Source organism: Rhinolophus sinicus, linkage group LG06 (genome assembly GCF_036562045.2).
Source record: "Rhinolophus sinicus isolate RSC01 linkage group LG06, ASM3656204v1, whole genome shotgun sequence".
Lineage (NCBI taxonomy): Eukaryota > Metazoa > Chordata > Mammalia > Chiroptera > Rhinolophidae > Rhinolophus > Rhinolophus sinicus.
The window spans coordinates 155403586-155421080 of record NC_133756.1 but is presented as its reverse complement, the minus strand read 5'-3'; the positions used below and the strand labels follow the sequence as shown (position 1 = coordinate 155421080).

The 17495-nt window shown below is 55.9% G+C and overlaps 1 protein-coding gene across 1 annotated transcript; it reads right to left on the bottom strand.

Moving 5' to 3' along the window:
• Positions 1–1141: 1141 nt before the first annotated feature.
• RTN4RL2 (reticulon 4 receptor like 2) lies at positions 1142–16258 on the bottom strand. The gene is made up of 3 exons (XM_019715424.2): positions 15905–16258; positions 9747–10228; positions 1142–2493 (listed from the first exon to the last, which is right to left on the bottom strand). The coding sequence occupies exons 1-3, from the start codon at positions 15933–15935 to the stop codon at positions 1744–1746; spliced, it is 1263 nt and encodes a 420-aa protein (XP_019570983.2). The 5' UTR covers positions 15936–16258; the 3' UTR covers positions 1142–1743.
• Between the last annotated feature and the right edge of the window lie 1237 nt (positions 16259–17495).

Genomic DNA, 17495 nt, shown 5'->3' with positions numbered 1-17495 from the left:
CAGAGCTCCCTGGTTCCTGACTAGCTAGCTGCTTTCACGATCCCCTATTCGCCCCATACCTTTATCCAAAGTCCACCTGCCTTAGGCCTTGGATGTTGACGCCTTCCCATTTCTGCCTCCTCTTCTCATCATCCTTCTGACTTGCCTGGCCTGAGTCACAGAAGCTCAGCATCCCTCCTCCATGAGCCCTGGAATCCATGTCCTCTCTCTTTCCATTCCCATCTCCCAAGTTAGATTCTTAACCCTAAATATAAACCATGAAACTTCTCCCCAGTTGCTTCTGTCTGATGAGACTCACCCCTAACCTCCATCCCAGGTCCTTCTTAGCCCAAGCTCTTCCCTTTCCCCAGCCTCTCCTCCAGACACTGGAAAGATGAAGCTTTTGATCATACCTCAAGCCAGCAAGGCACCCCAACTTGGGATTCTTGTTGCCTTGGACACCCTCGCTCCTTGGTCTCTCCTCTAACCTTCCTAGAGAACTGCTTCTCTGATCTGGTCCATTCCTGGTGCCTTCTGTTTCACAGGAGACAAGGGAAAGAGATCATTTGTCTACAGGGTTGCTATGTACAGCTGTGCACTAGGGCACTCAGCAGAGGGGCCCACTGTGAGCTGAAATCCAACCTTAGGTTCTGCTTGTTGAGGTATTTGCTCTGCTGTCCAGCTGATTCCCCTGAGGAAGAGGTGCCTTTATCAGATTTGCCCAAAGCCATGTCTGGACTGGCTGTGACCATGGATGGCTATGTGACTCCTCCTTGCAGGAGAACATGGGATCTGCTCTGCTTTCCTGAAGAGTCAGGGCCTGTGCGGAAGCCATCAGCCAGCCAGACTGGAGACCTTCCCCAGGCTTAGCTCCTCAAGCACCGGACAACTCAGGGTTGGCTTCTCCTCCTAGACCCATGAGGAGCTGAGGTGCTGCCAGCACCCATCTTAGCTGTCAGGTTTCACTCCGCCTGCCTGGGACTCCTGGGTCACACCCCTCTTCCCCAGGCTGCAGCTTCTGGTCATGGGGGGAGCAGCAAGAAGTGCTTTGCCGGCAGGGACTGGCCTCCCCTTTCTCTAACCCTTCTGCTCTAAAATCCTGATCGTTCTAAGCCCTCCTCCCACTTTTGAGGTCCTGAGCCAACAATTCTTGCAGAAGAAGTTAAAATAATAGAATTTTTAATAAATTTTTTCCCCAAACAATGTCTGTTGATCTTCACCACACAGGGGCCTCGTGGAGAGAAAAGTTCTCTTCAGGCACCCTAAAAAGTGTCCAGGGTAGACTTAGGAGAAAAGTATTCCTCCAGTGTCGGGAGGTTGAGGGGGGCTAGGAGAAGCAGGGGCCTAGGGTCAGCCTGGCCCGACTGCGGCATCCATCATTCACGGGGCTCCTGGGCGGGGCTCCCTTCCCGGAGTTTCCGAAGGCTCTGCTGGTGGAAGATGTTTTGCACACAAGAGCTCCTCTCGAGTCCACTGTGGGCACTGGGAGAAGGGGGTCAGCAGCTGTCTGGTGTGCCCCACCCCAGCTTTGGGATGGGAACGAATTAATGGCCAGAGTTGGGGAGAATCGGGCTGAGCCACCAGACACGCCCTCTTGGAGCTGCCTTAAGCCAGCAGCTCAGGTGGCAGGAAGAGGTGGCCTGGTCCCAGGGGAGAGAGGAGCCGGGAGAGGAAAGGCCAGGGGCGGGGGATTGGGCCCGGCCGCAGCTGGGGGCTGGGGCTGGGGCGGGAGGCCACCCGGCCTCTGCAGTCTCAGCACCGCAGTCAGAGGTGGTGGGGCGCCAGGAGCAGGAGGCAAAGCAGGGGGGTGGGGAGCGCGGCCGACAGCGCCGGGCCGCGGGAGTCCGGGGGCGCCTGGCAGGCGGCGCCGGGGCACGTCTGCTCCCCTCGCTGGTCCTCGCCCTCGTAGCCCCCCCAGTAGTCGTCCTCAGTGGGCGCGTCCCCGCCCTGGCGCCCCCGCGGGTCTTCAGCGGGCAGGTCTCGGTAGAGGGTGGAGGGGTCGGCGGGGGGTGCCCCGGCCTCCGCCACCCCGTACAGGTGGTTGGAGGAGCTGTTGCCGCGGGCGCGGCTGCCGGGCCGCGTGGGCGCCGCGGGCGGGCAGGTCTGGAAGTCGGCCTCCCGGAGCGCGCGCAGGTCCCGGCCCTGGCGCTCCGGGGGGGTGGCGCAGGTCACGTCGGAGCTGGACACGCGCGCGCGCTGGAACCAGGCCCAGAGCGGCCGTGCGCGGCAGTCGCACGCCCAGGGGTTGGCGTTGAGCCGCAGGAACTCGAGCGCCGGCAGGTCGGACAGCGCCTCGCCAGGCAGCGAGGCCAGGCTGTTGTTGAACAGGTAGAGGATGGTGAGGCGGCTGAGGCCGCGGAAGGCCGCGCGGTGCACGCCCTGCAGCCGGTTCCCGTGCAGCAGCAGCCGGTCCAGGCTGCCCAGGCCGCGGAACACGTGCTCCGTCAGCAACCGCAGGCGGTTCCCGTGCAGGAAGAGGTGGCTCAGGTTGGCCAGGTCCGCGAACAGGTCATCCTTGGGGGGAAGGGGGGGAAGAAGTATGGGGAGAGAAGAAGAGAGTGGTCGTGAGACAGGTGGGGATTTCTCCCCTAGGGCCTGGAGCTGGGGAAGAGAAAGTATTTGACCTTTCCTTGTCGGAGTCCTGGGTTTGAATCCTGCCTCAAACCTAGTTAGAAGTTAATGTGGGAAAAGCAATATAATTGAAGTCAGTGGTTCTTAAACTTCAGGGTGCATCAGAATCCCCTGCAGATCCCTGAGTGCTGCCACCAGAGTTTGTGTGCAGCAAGTGAGGCCCGAGCATCTGTCTGTGTTTACAAGATCCCAGGTGATGCTGACTGCTGTTCAGAGGACCGCACTTGGAGAAGAAGTTTGTTTAAGCATGCACACTGGTTTCCCGATTTCAAATCCTGATCTGTCATTAACTGACTGTGCCATCTTGACTATCCTGTGACTCAGTTTGTTCATCTGTAAAATGTGGAGATTCAGTGAAGCAACATGTATTAAGGCGCTTAGAACAGGTTGCCACGGGGAAGGCATTCTACGTGCTGGCCATTAATCTCACTAAGCCTGTTGCCTCATCTATAAAATGGGGATGAGCATACCTCCTCAGGGGTTTGTCCTGAGGATTAAAGAAGATGATCCACACACAGATCAGATGGTGAAGTGTTGGGCACAGTGCCTGGCACACCGGGAGCCGGGCCAGGGATGAAGCACACAGGCTCAGGAGTCACAGCCCTGGTGCCAGTCCACCTTGCCCTCTTCCCAGTTGTGTCACTTCCGACAAGTCATTGAGCCTCCTAGAGCCTCAGTTTCCTCAGTCTGTGTAACTCAGAGAAACCCGCCCCCTTACCCCCCCACAAGCTGGCTGAGGGAGGGTTAGATGAGATCATGCTGTAAGAATACAGTACGTGGTGGGCACATAGATCACCGTCACGAAATGGTGGTGATTATGACAAAGGGACTCAGCTAGATAACTGACATCGCATTTGTCCTGACAGAGGGACAGAGGAGCTCCCAGAGGTCCAAAAGTTCTGCTCCTAGGCTGGGATATTAAGGGGACCACGTGTCAGCTCCACCACCCCCTTCCCCCAGAAGCAGCTGGGGGTGGGGTGGGGGGGAGGGATGGAAGCCTGCTGCCAGATTTCCTGCATCACTGTCCCCTTTAGAGGGGCTGTCCCACTTGTCTGGGCCTGGGGAGTCCCCAAATCAGGCAGTGTTAATGCTGGAAGGACCCTGGACTGTGTGGTTCAGAATGATGGGGTGTGGGTGTGGGGGAGTGGGTATGCTCCGTGGGTGGGAGGGGACAGGGGCAGGACTAGCATTTTAAGCAGCTCACCAAAGTAGTGGCGATGATCAGCTAGAGGGCAGTGAGTGTTCTGGGTGCACCAGCCCAGGCCACTTTTTGCAGAGGTGTGCACTGAGACCAAGAGAGAGGGAGGGCTTGGCAGAGAGGGCACCAGAGCCCCAGGACTGAGGTCCTCACACAGTGAAACAGGGCATCATGGTGGTCAGTAGGCCCAGGAAGTCTGGTTCTCAGAGACGTGAGCATTCGCTATACTCAAGCCTGCTCACCCTGGGGTCCTGTTTCCTGGTTGTGGCTCTCCACCTTTCCCTGTGGGGACATGATGCCCCCAGCCGACCCAGGAGCCTGGTCACAGGCTCTCAGGCTCTCAGGTGGGGGGAGGGCCTTGACTCCCAGCCCACACCCACAGCCTCCACCTTCCTGTGCTCCTGCGTGTTTTCGCCCCCTCCCATCTGGCTTCCGCCCTCTCCGCTACAGGAACTGAGCCTGCCAAGAACCCTTCTCTTGGCCACATTGAGATCCGTCCCCCTCAACCTTCTCGGGCTGCCTCTGACACCAGCATTCTTGGCCCCCTGTGCCACCCCCCACTCATGCTCACCCCCAGTCTCTGCCGGGCTCCCTGCACCTCTGTGGCCTTTGCCTGGCCCAACTTGGCTTGGTGCCCTTGTCCTTCTCTTTCTGGGCCACCCAGGGAGTGGGTTCTGAGTCCCTTCCTAGTTGGGGTTTGTCTTTTTTATGAAATATCAGTAAGAGTAGGACACACCCAGAGACCCCGTGGTCAGGGGATCAAATGGGGGTGGGTGCATAGAAGGAAAGCACAGATAATGGCACCTTGGGACTTGGGGAGGTTAGGAAGGGAAGACTAAAGGTGCAGAGCCCCTAGGGGAGTCAGGCTCATTGGCCCACACCCCCAATTTTGGGGCTACAGAATTTCTTGATTCCAACCTTCTGTCCTTCCCTGTTTTCCCTCTGCAAAAGTCCTGCCCCTTTCCTCTCTGAGCCTCAGCCTCGGGGTCCATTCCCCCTCCCCGCATCCAAGCTGTTGCCAGATCCTGTTGCCACTTCCTCGGCTGCAGCTCTCAAATCCTCCTTCCTCCTCTCTCCACTGTTAAAACTGTTCTCTGTGCATTAATAAGCTCTTGACTTTCACAGCCCTGGCCCTCCCCCACCACCCTCCCTATCATCCCCTCCCTCTGGGCTGAGAGCGTCTGCTAAAGTCATCTTCTTCCATTTCCAAAACCACATTTCCCTCACCTCCCCCAGCCAGTTCACAGCTCTCTGCATCCATATGGAATCTCAAGGCAGCATCCCTGCCCCCTTTCCCCGGACAGCATCCTGTTCTTAACCTTGCCTCTTTCCAACCTCCCAAGCTCGTTTTTTTGGCACTAGCTGCTGGACTGTGTGACCGTGGGCAGCTCCAGGCACCTCTCTGAGTCTGTTTTTTATCTGTGAAACAAGGGACTTGAGAGCCATCCTCATCTGATATTTATGAGTGAGTGAGTCCTGGCATGTACCTCATTCATTCAACAAAGCTGTATTGAGTGTCTAGGTGGTGCCGGGCACCCCCACTCACAGGGCTCACCAATCTATGCCGGGTGCCATCGTCATGGTTCATGTCAGCATTGGCAAGCAGCTGAATTACTGAGCTTTAACCACGGGCCAAGCTCTGTGCTACACATGTCCCATGTAGTAACCTGATCGTCACAACCTTATGAAGCAGATAATGTTACCCCCACTATCAGAGATTAGGATTGGGAGGCTCAGAGAAGGCAAGCGACTGCCTAGGGTTAAACAGCTAACATGTGGTGGAATGCGGATGTGAACTCTGGAGACAGCGCTCTGAACAGCTGCACTTAAGTCAGACAGACCTGGGCCAATTCTAGGCTGTGCCCCTTACTAGTTGCATGACCTTGGACTAGTGCCTTAACTTCACTGTGCCTCACTTTCCTCAGCTGTTAAATGGGGGAAATGATGCTTACTCTGAACCAGACATCCTGCGGAGCACTTTCCATCTCTCTTAGTCTTCATAACAAACCCCCAAGATACAGGTCATTTCCCCCATGTTACAGATGGGTCCATTGAGGCTTAAAGTGGTTAAGTAACTTGCCCAAAGCCACAGAGCAAATCAGAGGTGGGGCTGGCATTCAAACTCAGATCTGCCTGAGTATAAAGACTGCTCTTATATACCACGCAGGCTGCTGTGATGGTTAAAAGGGAGAACGGGCGACTCTAGGTTCCACTCAAGTAGGGAATTCGCTCCAGGACAGCAGAGACACTGTTTTTGTTCACTCCTGAGTCCCTGGCACCCAGAACACTGCCTGGCATGTAGTAGGTTGTCAACAAATGTCTGCTGATGCAGGAACCCACCTGGCCCAGTGCCTGGCATACAGAAGACAGTCTGTGAGAACCTCCACCCCACCCCCTTTCCAGTTCCACCCTCCTCATCCTGCAAAGCTGTGGTCCTCTTGCCTCCTCCGAAGCACCCCTCTCAGGGCAGGCCCAGTTCCACAGTGGGTCACACCTGCTTCTGTGCATCTCACCCCAGCCCGCATGTCTTTTTCACCTGCCTGTGGCATCTCCCAGCCTAGTTCCTCCAGGCAGTTCACAGGCAGAGGCTGTGTCTTTCTTTTCTATGAAGGGCCAGGTGAGAAGATGCTTCCTTCCCATGGTGCCCTGTACCCTTCATGCTAGGGGTGTGCAGAACAAACACTTCCCATTGCAGGAAACCCCAATGTCCACTCGAGGACCCCTTTGCCCAAGACTTTCCTATCCCCAGGCCCTGGCCTGAGAGTCGATGGACAATCAGGTCATCATGACATGACTTATTCAGCACCGCACTATGTGCACTATGTGCCTTATATACACAAACTCATGTACTCTTTACTGCCATTCTTTGTGGAAGGTATTTTTACTATTCCCATTTTAAAGAGGAGGAAACTGAGGTTTAGAGAGGAGAGGTAATGTGCCTAAAGTTAAATAAGTCAACAAATAGCAGAGCAGGGCTTCAAGCTCGGGCCCTCTCAGCCCAGATTTCTCATTCTGAACAACTAAGAGTGATCAGGAGGCCAGGGTCTCAGTGGTCGTACTCTCAGTAGTAGTAACAGTGACCATAGCTCCCGTACAGTGAGGGTGGCTCTGTGCCAAATCTGGATCCTCACAAAACTTCTTAGTCAGTGTCATTATTAAGTAGTATCAGGAGTGCCATTTTATAGATGAGGCAATGGAGATTGGAAGAGGTTTGGTAAGTCGTCCACAGTCATTATAAGAGCCAGGTTGTGAACCTATGTCTGGTAGACTCGAAAGCAAGTGCCTTCCAAAATGAGCCCACGCTGCTGTACTTGTGTGGACCATCCCCCTCCACCCAGACAGACTCTAGAGGAGAGTGATGCAAACGGCCTGAAAGGTCCTCAGCCCACGCCGTCTCACTACGCCCAGCGCTTCCTGGTTGTGTGGCCTCAGGCACTTCATTCCATGTTCCTACTGCCCCTAACTGTCCCTGTTGCCAGGCTGTTGTGAGGTTCAACGTGATGGTGAGAACACGTGAGCCCCAGTTACATGCACAATGGTTTAAGAGACTTCATGTGCAGAGGCCTTGCTTATATCTACAAAGTCTTGGGACCCTCAGCCTCAGCATCCTCAACTGTGAGGAGGTGTAAATATCTCCCAACAGGGCTGTAGAAATGAGATGAGGCGACTGAGCATGCTTCTGAAACCATGAGGTGCTAGGTAAATTTAGGAAGGAAAGAAAACGGAGGGAGTGTTCTGGTACCCACCCATAGCCTCAGCATCATCCTTGAAGTTGATCCAAATCTCCAGGATGAGATTCGAGATGGGCCATTTCCCTGAGACCACTGTTAAATGAGGCTTGTTTCTCTTTTTAAAATAGTATTTTAACAAGCATTTATATAGTCCTTGTCATATGCCAAACACTATTCTAAGTGCTTTACAAATTATTCATGCATTCAACACTTATGAAATCCCTTGGAGGCAGGTGCTGGTGCTACCCCCATTTTACAGATGGAAAAACTGAGGCTCAGGGGATCAAAAAATGTCACACATTTGTAAATAGCAGAGTTGATACCTGTAAAGTCCTTAGAACAGCGCCCAACATATAGTGTACCTGCTGAGTGGTTGTGCTATTATTATCATTATTGATGCAATAATAACCATGACGTATTTTTCAAACATACTATGTGCAGTAACCCTCCCTTATCCACGGTTTTGCTTTCCATGGTTTCAGTTACCCGCGGTTAACCACAGTCTGAAAATGTTAAATGGAAAAATTCCAGAAATAATTCATAAGTTTTAAATTGCATGCTGTTCTGAGTAGCATAATGAAATCTCGCAACATCCTGCACAGACAGAGTGTGCAGCGACTCCATGCTTCAACTGTCCATGCTTCACACTCTCCATGCTGCAGTCTCCCCTTCCATTAGTCACTTAATAGCCACGTTGGTTATCAGATCAACTGCCATCGTGCTTATGTTCAAGTCACCCTCATTTTGCTTAATAATGGCCCCAAAGTCTTCACATCACTTTTATTACGGTATATTGTTATAATTGTTCTATTTTATTCTTAGTTATTGTTAATCTATTACTGTGCCTAATTTATGAATTAAACTTTATCATAGGTGTGTATGCATAGGAAAAACATAGTACACACAGGGTTTCATACTATCTGTGATTTCAGACATCCACTGGGGGTCTTGGAATGTACCCCGGTGGATGAGGGAGAACTGCTGTATTTTACTTCCTGTCTCTCCCATTAGAGTGCTATCTCTGTGAAGGCAGAGAGTTGCCTGTTGTGTTAACTGCTGTATTCTCAGCACCTAGCACATAGTGGGTACACAACACGTGTTTGTTAAATTATTATTGCTATCGTTATTATCGTTATCAGCATCGACTCTGACCTGATTTTCAAATCAGCACATTGGTGACCAGCTAGGCACCAACCCGAGTGGGAGGAGGAAGTGCTTTCCAGGTCTCCGTGGGGAGACGGGACAATTTGGATAGCCTTGCCTCCTTCCAGCCAGGGGCTGTGGAGGCCAGGGAGGGTTTTCTCCCAGACTGGTTTGGAGGGTGTGTTATTGCTTCCTGGGGAAATAGAATGGGAGGATTTGATTGTCAAACAGTCAGCTTAACAACAACAATAAACAACATTTAGATCAATAATAATAACAATAAATAGCAATTACTGTTATTCCTTCCGTTTTCAGAGCATCCCTCTTCTAGCTATTTAACAGCTATTAACCCTTCCCCCCACCCCTTCTTCCCTTTCACTGAGACAACAAAAGGTTTGGGGACTGGAAATCTAGAAAGGGTAGGGTTTCCCCTTGTCCCATTATCCAGTGAGTTGGAGAGACTCGGAACTGTCTGTGGGACCCCAGCTGCAGTGGCTCTGCCCTCTTGCCTCACCTTTCCCTGAAGTGGGAAGGCATGGGGGTGGGTGAGAAAAGCCAGGGTGACAGCGGAAAGGCAGAGCCCCCCTGAAGGCAAACAAGGGGGAAAGGAGAAGATCACAGAAAGAAACACATACATACACCCAGACAGACATGGGGGTGTGTGAGGAGTGGGTGTGTGAAGGGAGACAGACAGAAGAGGCAGAAGACAGATGGGGGAGGCAAGTTAGTGAGAGAGGGACAGAAAGGGATAGACAGACAGACAGGGGCAGAGGGGGGAACACGGGTTGGGGAATGAGAGAGAGAGAGGCAGCGAGGGAGCCCAACAGGCATAGACAGACCGACTGACAGGGGAAGATAGAAGAGACAAAATAAAGAAGAAACCTCGGGAGAAAGTGAGAGGGACCCTCCTAGAACAAGGACAGAGAAATGGAGAGAGATGCTGAGGGAGGAAGTGGGGCCTGGGGAGAGAGGAGGGACGCACACAGGATAGGGGAGCCGACAGGAAGGCCGCAGAGGACCCTGTGTGCGTGCGCGCGCGCGCGCGCGCCGGGTGGTCGGCTCACCTGTAGGTGGAGCAGGCTGTTCTCCTGGAGGTAGAGGTACTGCAGGCTGACCAGGCCGCGGAAGATGTTGCCGGGCAGGCTGCTGAGCTGGCAGCGGTACAGATGCAGCGACTGCAGCCGCTCCAGGCCCTGGAAGGTGTCGGGCTCCAGAGAGCGCAGGTGCCGGTTGTCCCCGAGGTCCAGCTCCTCCAGGGCCTGCAGGTGGCGGAAGGTGCCCGGGTAGATGGTGGAGAGGTTGTTGGAGAAGAGCCACAGGGTGAGCAGGTTGGGCCCGAAGGTGCCCGGCCGCAGCGTGCGGATGAGGTTGTTCTGAAGGAAGAGTCGCTGGGTGCTGGGCGGCAGGGACAGCGGCACGGAGGAGAAGTTGTTGGCCTGGCAGCTCACGGTGGGCGGGGACGAGTAGCAGGTACAGAGCATGGGGCAGCTGGGGGCTGCTGGGGGCAGGGCCAGGAGCATCAGCAGGAGGCAGGCGGAGGCGGGACCTGCAGGGAGAGGTGGGGAGGCTTTGCTGGGCGGGCTGCAAGGGCAGGAGTGCCAGCCAGGGGCCTGCCCACCCACCCCTAACGGCCAGGAGCCTGAAGCTCCGAGGTAGCGGGGTTCTGGGTGAAGCACCTCAGAGTCGCAAGAGGCCCTGGCCACTTCCACTTTTTGAGGCTCCTGGTAGACTAAAAATAAAGAAATGCCAAGAGGACACTGTAGAAAGCACTGTGATATGTTGTAAGTTGTTTCACGAGTGGTCGCCTTTTCTTCCTGTTTTCACTCTGGTAGGTTTGACCATGTTAATTGTCAGGCTTCTGAACCTCGGTATTGAGAGTTGGGCGGGTCCTTCTTTGTTGTGGGGGACAGACCTATATGATGTCCTATTTAGGGTGTTTAGCAGCATCTAGCATCCCACTAGATGCCAGTAACACCTTCCCCCTAGTTATGACAACCAAAATGTCTCCAGACATTGCCAAATGTCCCAGGGGAGCAAAATCGCCCCCATTTAAGAACAGCCAGAACAAAATTGAGACCCGTTGTGAATCCAAGCCCCATGCTGGTGGCCCTGGGGTCCCGCCTTGCTGACCCTACTGGTGACCACATACCCCCACACCCCAAGCCACACACACCTTCCTGCAGCTTTCACCTTCAGAGTCTCTATGCAGGAGGGGCGTTAGGGACAAGGGGGCGGTGGGTCTCTAACTGGGGCCACCAGTCACCTGCAACAGAATCAGCTGGGAGTCCCGGAAAGAATGCAGCCTCCTGAGCCCTACCTGTGCAGAATCAAAATTCCTGGGCAAGAACCAGGGAATCTGCATTCCACACCCCAGGCTCTTCTCATTCAATGTCACTTAGAAATTTTTTTTTTCAAGGTAACTTTTGAAGTTGGATGTGGTCCACCCTTCTTATGATGCAGATGGAGAAGCAAGTCCAGGGAGGCCCAAGGGCCAGGGGGCTAAAGAGGTGTGTCTAGGACCCTGTATTTCTGTACTGGGGGGGGGGTATCATCCATCCCTGCCCCTGGCCTTCTGGCCCTTACTGCAGCTGATAAAGGTCTGGGCCAGAACTAGCTTTGACCTGTACCCTTTATCATGACTTCCAGATGAGTCCTGGGAGTTTCTTCTGGCAGGTTTGCCTGGGGAGAAGAGGAGCCTGCACCCCAGAAGCTGAGCAGTCATCCACTGAGCACTTTCTGCCCCAAGCAGTGTGTTATGCCTATGAAAGCAGAGGGGAGGGAGACTGGGGCTGTGCACCCAAGGACCTCAGCTCTGGAGCTCCCTGGGGTTCAGAGACCTGGGGGAAGACTGAGGGACCCATGACTGTGCATGGTACCGGTGCCCCATAAGTGCTGAGTGTGAATGCCTGTGTCTGAGCCCGGTGCTCACTACATGAAGAGCTGCTGAGGCCGGGCTGTGCACGTGGCACCCACAGATCCCAAGTGTGATCTAGACATGGGTGCTGTGGTATGCCTCCTCCTGTGGGGGAACACAAAGGTGAGAGTAGGGGGACCCCATACTCCCTGCGTGTGGTACGCCCTGCTCCTCGATTTTGGGCCCCACCACGAGCATCACGGGCCTGCACGAGCGTGTGCCGGCTGTCCCCCGCGTGTGTGTGAGTGCCGGCCCCGTGCGTGTGTAGGCTGGGTGTGATGTAATACTCAGTGACACAGCGGCTGCTGTTCCATTCGTTCACACCACCTCCGCGTTTCTCGGCCCTTCTCACCCCTCCCCCGTGCGGCGTTTCACGATTACTTTCTCCTCCTGAGTTTTTCAGAACCACGTGGGGTGGAGGAGCATGTCTCTCACCCCTTATCTGAACCTGGCAGGGGTGGGGTGCTGGAACAGATAGGGAATCCTGGGTGGGTTTCAGCAGGGCTGATGTTTGGGGCTTAGAACAGATTTCAGAGCTGGAAATGTCCTCCAGGTTCATCTGGTTCAAGCTCTTGTTCTACTGAGGTCACAACTAGGGCTCAGAGAGGGCAAGTGACTTGCCCAAGGTCACACAGCAAAGTGGTTAAGAGGGCATGGACTAGAAAGGAGTCTCCTGATGCCCAGCCAGGCACTTCCCTTTCTGGCAGAGTCACCCTCTGAGCTCGCTTCCCCAAGGATTTGGCACCAGAGGGAGCCAAATCCTTCTCTGATCCCTTAATCCCACCCCTTATCCACAAGCTCACAAGAGTGTGAGCACTGAAGGCTGCCAGCCCTGGGGAAGACTGAAGCTCTTCCCCCAGCCTCTAGGGCTGACTGGTACCCCAGGAGAGACAGAGGGAAGGATATGCAATCCCAGAGTGCTCCAGAGTTAGGGACCACTCCCCTGGCACCAGGGTCTCTTCTAGCCTGGAGGCTGAGCTTGGCAGGAGCCAGCATCTCTTACCCACAGCTCCCCGGCCCCCTATTTGCCCACATTAGGGGGTCTCCTCTCTTCTTCCCCCACACCCTCTCCTGCTAGTCACCATATCCCCCATCATGGCCCACCTCCTCAAGCCCGAGATGGTGTTCCCTGCAGGCTCTTTGAGGAGGGGCCCCCAAGCACTGGCCCCTCCATGACAGCTGCTGCGTAACAGTGACTTTGTTGCCATTTCTGGCCCTCACTGCCGTTTAAAGCAGCTGTAACCCAAGGAGCCTCATCCATAATTCAGGCTGCGGCTCTCACTGAAGGCAAGGAGGAGGGGAAGGTGGGGGGCTCTGGGTTTCTCTGCCCCCAGGCCTGGATGGAGAGCTCCTGGGCTGAGGCAGCAGGGGCTGGTGAGCTGTGCCTTTCTCTCCCTCCTCCGCCCTCCTTCCCTGCCCAGTCTGTGCCCTTTTCCTTCTCACCACGGTCCCCGCCCCACCCCCTCCTTTTCAGGGCTCTTCATCATCACTCCTTCCCTTCAGGCCTGTGTCCTCCCTCTCTCTTCAGGACCACGGTTCCACTCCCCCCACCCTTTGTGAATCTGCAGCAGACTGAGGCCAGATGAACAGGGTATCAGAACTAGAAGCGGGGTACCTCAGTGGCCATCCCAGCAAACCCCTTATTTCCCAGGTAACACCACTGAGGGCTGGAAAGGGGAAAGGTCAGTTTCTGAGTGAGCAGCCCAGGTCTCCTGACACAAAGCTGACAGTCTGTCTTCAATACTTTTCTCAAAGCCTTCCTGCCATCTCCCCACTCCTATATGGGCCAAGGAAAGCCCTTCCCAACAGCTTCCCCACCTCTCCGCTCACCCCATCCTCTCCCTTTCCTCTTCTCCTTTTCTTTCTAAAGATAGCAGGTAACGGCTAGAGTTGCAGGGGAGAATACAGCAGAGATGGGCAGAAACCATCTGTTATTATGCACCTACTGTGTGCCAGGCACTGTATTTGTATATGTCTTTACGCATAGAATACAACATAACAGAAACCCTCTAAGATCAATGTTATGGCCCCTAGTTTGCAGATGAGGGTTGGGATGCTCAGAAACAGGAAATGAATTGCCTCAGGTTATGCAGTAGTGCAGGTAGAACCCAGAATGGACAAGCGTGTGTCCGAAGGGACTCCCTGGCCTTCTTTGGGAGACCTCATATCATCCACAGAAACCACCCGAGTGCGAGAGACGTTGCCCTCTAGGTAAAGAGGGAAGAGAAATTGTGCCCAAGTGTACAGGCTTGGGCTAGCCATGACTCTGGGTCTGTTTGGCTGTTCAGGGTCAAGACAAGGAAGGGATCCAGGCTCACTGCACTTTCCTCTCCTGGGCCCCAGGTTGGGGCTACTCTTGGTGGGGGTGGGGGCTGTTGGGAGTCAAGGAGAGATGACCAGTGTCCAGAAGATATGGCCAGAACTGAGCAGGGGAGGGAGTGGAGAGATGCCACCCCAGAAGGCTGAGGTACCCAGAGCCAAAAAGTATCTGTTCACTGAGGGACCATTGTCAAGGACGCTGGGCTATCACTCTGAATGCTCAGAAACAAAGTTCTCATCCCTGGAGCCACACTTCGGTTCCGAGGCCCCAGTGAAAGAAGAAACTTGAAGAAGAGGCAGAAGGGCCCAGGGTAGAGGGCAGGAGCCAGGGTGCGAACCCACAGGACAGAGTGGCTGGTAAGAATAGCCCCAGGAAAGGGTGCTCCCTGGACAGGGAGTCAAGGCCTCTGTCTTTGAAGGAGGAGCACAGGGTCCCAGATGAGAAGCAACAGCTCCACACCCAAAAGGCTGGGGAAGGTCTGGGGCCTACCGACAGATGCTGAGGGGGCCGGGGCTGAGGGGGTGGGAGCCGGGAGCAGAATGGAGGTGGTGGCGATGCCGGTGACGCAGGGGCCTGGGGAGGCACTGACGGTGACGGAGGTTTAGACTGCTGCAAACAGCTTCTCACTCTGCCAGAATGTGACACCCCAAAATAAGCAGGTAGTGGCAGGATCCGACGTGGGGCCCAGAGATATAAATGGCAGCATGGAGCCAGCCAGGGTGCCCACCCTCAGAGGCTGCCACCCCACTTGCATGTCTTCCCCTCTTCCTCTCACAGCCATCCCACAAGGCCCTGAGCTCTTGAGCCCCAGGTCTGGCCACCGACCACTCCCTGAGAGAAGGGATGTGACTGGCAGGTGCTTTGGGAATGGAGGGCTTCCCACGTGGAAGTGGCTACCAGAAGCCTCTTTGTCTCATCCCCAGGCAGCAAGCCCCCCCCCCCATCAGTCCCTCTCTCCCCTCCCTTTCTCTTTCTCCTCCCCTTTCTATCTTTCCAGCCCCCATCCCCACCCTGATCATTCCCCAGCCCCTCTCCCACCTATGGTTCCGTTCCCAACCCTAGCACTCATCCGGACCCTCTTCCCTTGTTCCTGGCACTCCAGCACTATCCACCATCCCCACCCTCTGGTTTCTGATCTTCTCACTCACCTTGCCTTCCAGCGTCCTAGCCCTCATGCACTTTCCCATTACCCCTAAGCCCAGATTCTGTGTGCTTGTCTCTAGTCTTCAGTCCACCCCTCCACTAATCTGGTCTTCCCTCTCCTTTCCTCTTCCTAGGTCCTCACCTGGGTCCCACTTCTCTCCAGCTTTTCCTCTCGAATCTTTCCTCCTCTTCCTCCTCCCCCTCCCTGTCTGCCCTCCTCCCCTAACCACTTTCTCGGTCTTTGTCTGCCCCCTCCTATCCTCTTCCCTCCCACCCCTTTGGCACCCCACCCCCAATCTCTGGCCCACACCCTTGGCTGTTACCCAATCTGTGGAACTGTCCCCTTTCCCGTGCCCTCCATCTGTGCAATAGGGGGGATTTGGATTTCCCTCTGCGCCCCCTGCTCTCCCAGACAGCCCCCTACCCACATCCCCTGTCCTCCCAGCTGACTGGAAAGTGCTGAGGCACGGGGCACTAGGAGTTGCTGAGTCGGCGCTTCCACAGCCGGCCCGAGTCCTCAGCGTCCCCAGGAGCAGGTGGAGCCCGGACAGCGGAACCTGAGCCTCCCTCCCCCCATTCCGGGCCCGGTCCGCCTGCCCCCTGAGTCCCCCTCAGTCACGAGCTCCCCGCACATCCCGGCAGGCTCCGAGCCGGGTGCACTCTTCCAGCCTGCAGCCCGGGGTGGGGGGGGACCCGGGGGGGCGGGGCCCCGGAGCTGAGCCTTTCCCCCCTCGCCAGGCTATCCCCACACCCCACAGCTGCCCCACCCTCGCCCTCTGGGGGCCAGGGCTCGCGGCTCTCCTCCCCAGGATGCCCTCAGCCCTTCGGAGGTCTGGGTTCCCTACCTTGCAGCAGGCGCCTGAGCCCGGGCAGCATCTTGTCTCGACGCTCGGGGGAGGGGGCCGAGGGGGGTGGGCGCTCCCACTCGCTCCCTGAGCCCGCCAGACAGACGGCAGGGACTCTGCGGGGCTCCGGGAGGGCCCGGGGGTCCCCGGGCTGTGAGGCAGGGCCGCGGCGCTCTACCCTGCGCCCCCCGGGCTGCGGGCCTCGGGAGGAGCCATCGGCCCCGACGGGACAGGGCGGGGCGCAATGGGGCGGGGAGGGCTGGAGCTGGCGGTCGACGCCGAGTGTCGGCGCCCCCAGCAGCTCAGGCGGCGCGAGAGTCAGTCAGTCCGTGGGTCCGTGCGCCCCGGCTGCGCGCCGAGGGAGAGTGGGGACAGCGAGGAAGCCCTTCCCAACCACCCCCACTCCTTCCCGCACTCGCTGGCTCCGCCCTCGCTTCCAAGCTTGCCGACTTAACCCTTTCCCGGCCACCAGGAGGCGGGAGCGGCTCTTTAGCCCCCTCCATTCTGGCCCCCACCCCTCCTTGGGGAACCCCGAGGACTGTGTCCTATCGCCTTCGCGGCTCCACGCATCTAGAGAAATCCCTTCCAGAGGGGGTGAAGTAGTGTGAAGGAACGCCGCAGACGTGTCCAGGTCCCCCCTCCCAACTTTCCCGCAGGAGATGGGCTCTCGGGTCACCTCCCCCTCCTCGCAGCGTCCCGGGCGCCAAGGTCCAGGTCTCCAATATTTCTCTCCCCTGGGAGAGCTCCAAGATTCCGCTCTCCTTTCCTTTCCTAGACCCCAAGCCCTGACAGTGTGCAACGCATAAGAATAGTAGTATATGCAAGAGTTTGTGTGTGCAAGATGGAGTGCATAGAAGCGTGCACGCGCGCTCAAGGACGCTTGTGCAGGTGTGACTCTTGAGTGCTTGCACGATATCTTTTATACACCCGGGGAAGCAGGGAGGAGGGGCACGCGAGTGTGCGAATGGTTGAGGCCGCCGAGTGCCTGCCCGCGTGAGTGTCTGCGCTGGTGGGAAATGTGAGGCTGTGTGAGAGTTTGGTGGAGCCAACCTGGGGCTGGGTGGCCAGGGTACTTGTGTCCGGGTATGTGTATGCCCTTTGATTCATTTGCGAGCGGGTGTAAGTTTGGGTAGCATGTAAGTGGGCGCGTTTTTATGTGTATGTGTGATGTGTCCTAAAGAGGATATCTCACCTTCCGAGGGGGGATAGAAGACTCAAGGATGGGGAGGGTAGCGATGGATGCACGTGAGCTGCTTCTATTTCCTTTTTAAAAAACTTTTATTTATTTGTTTTTCCAGGACCCATCGGCTCCAAGTCAAGTAGTTGTTTCAATCTAGTTGTAGAGGGCGAGGGCGCGGCGCACACTGGCCCATGTGGGGATCCGCCCGGCAACCTTGTTGTTAAGAGCTACGCCCTCTAACCAACTGAGATAACTGGCGGCCTCCCTCTACTTCCTTTTAAAGAGTGCATTCTGGCCTCATCAGGGCCCCTCGCATCCTTCGTAGCGGTGTTGGGAGTTGCGGGCGTTGGGATACCAGTCGACCTGTGACCTAACCGTCCTCTGATAAAGGTGGCGATGCGGCTCACCCTG

Excerpts from the sequence above, each read along its gene's own strand:
- RTN4RL2 (XM_019715424.2), bottom strand. The coding sequence starts at position 15,935 with ATGCTGCCCGGGCTCAGGCGCCTGCTGCAAG. Across the intron at positions 10,229-15,904 it reads GCTCAGGCGCCTGCTGCAAG|GTCCCGCCTCCGCCTGCCTC; the intron begins GTAGGGAACCCA and ends CTCTCCCTGCAG. Across the intron at positions 2,494-9,746 it reads ACAGCCTGCTCCACCTACAG|GATGACCTGTTCGCGGACCT; the intron begins GTGAGCCGACCA and ends CTTCCCCCCAAG.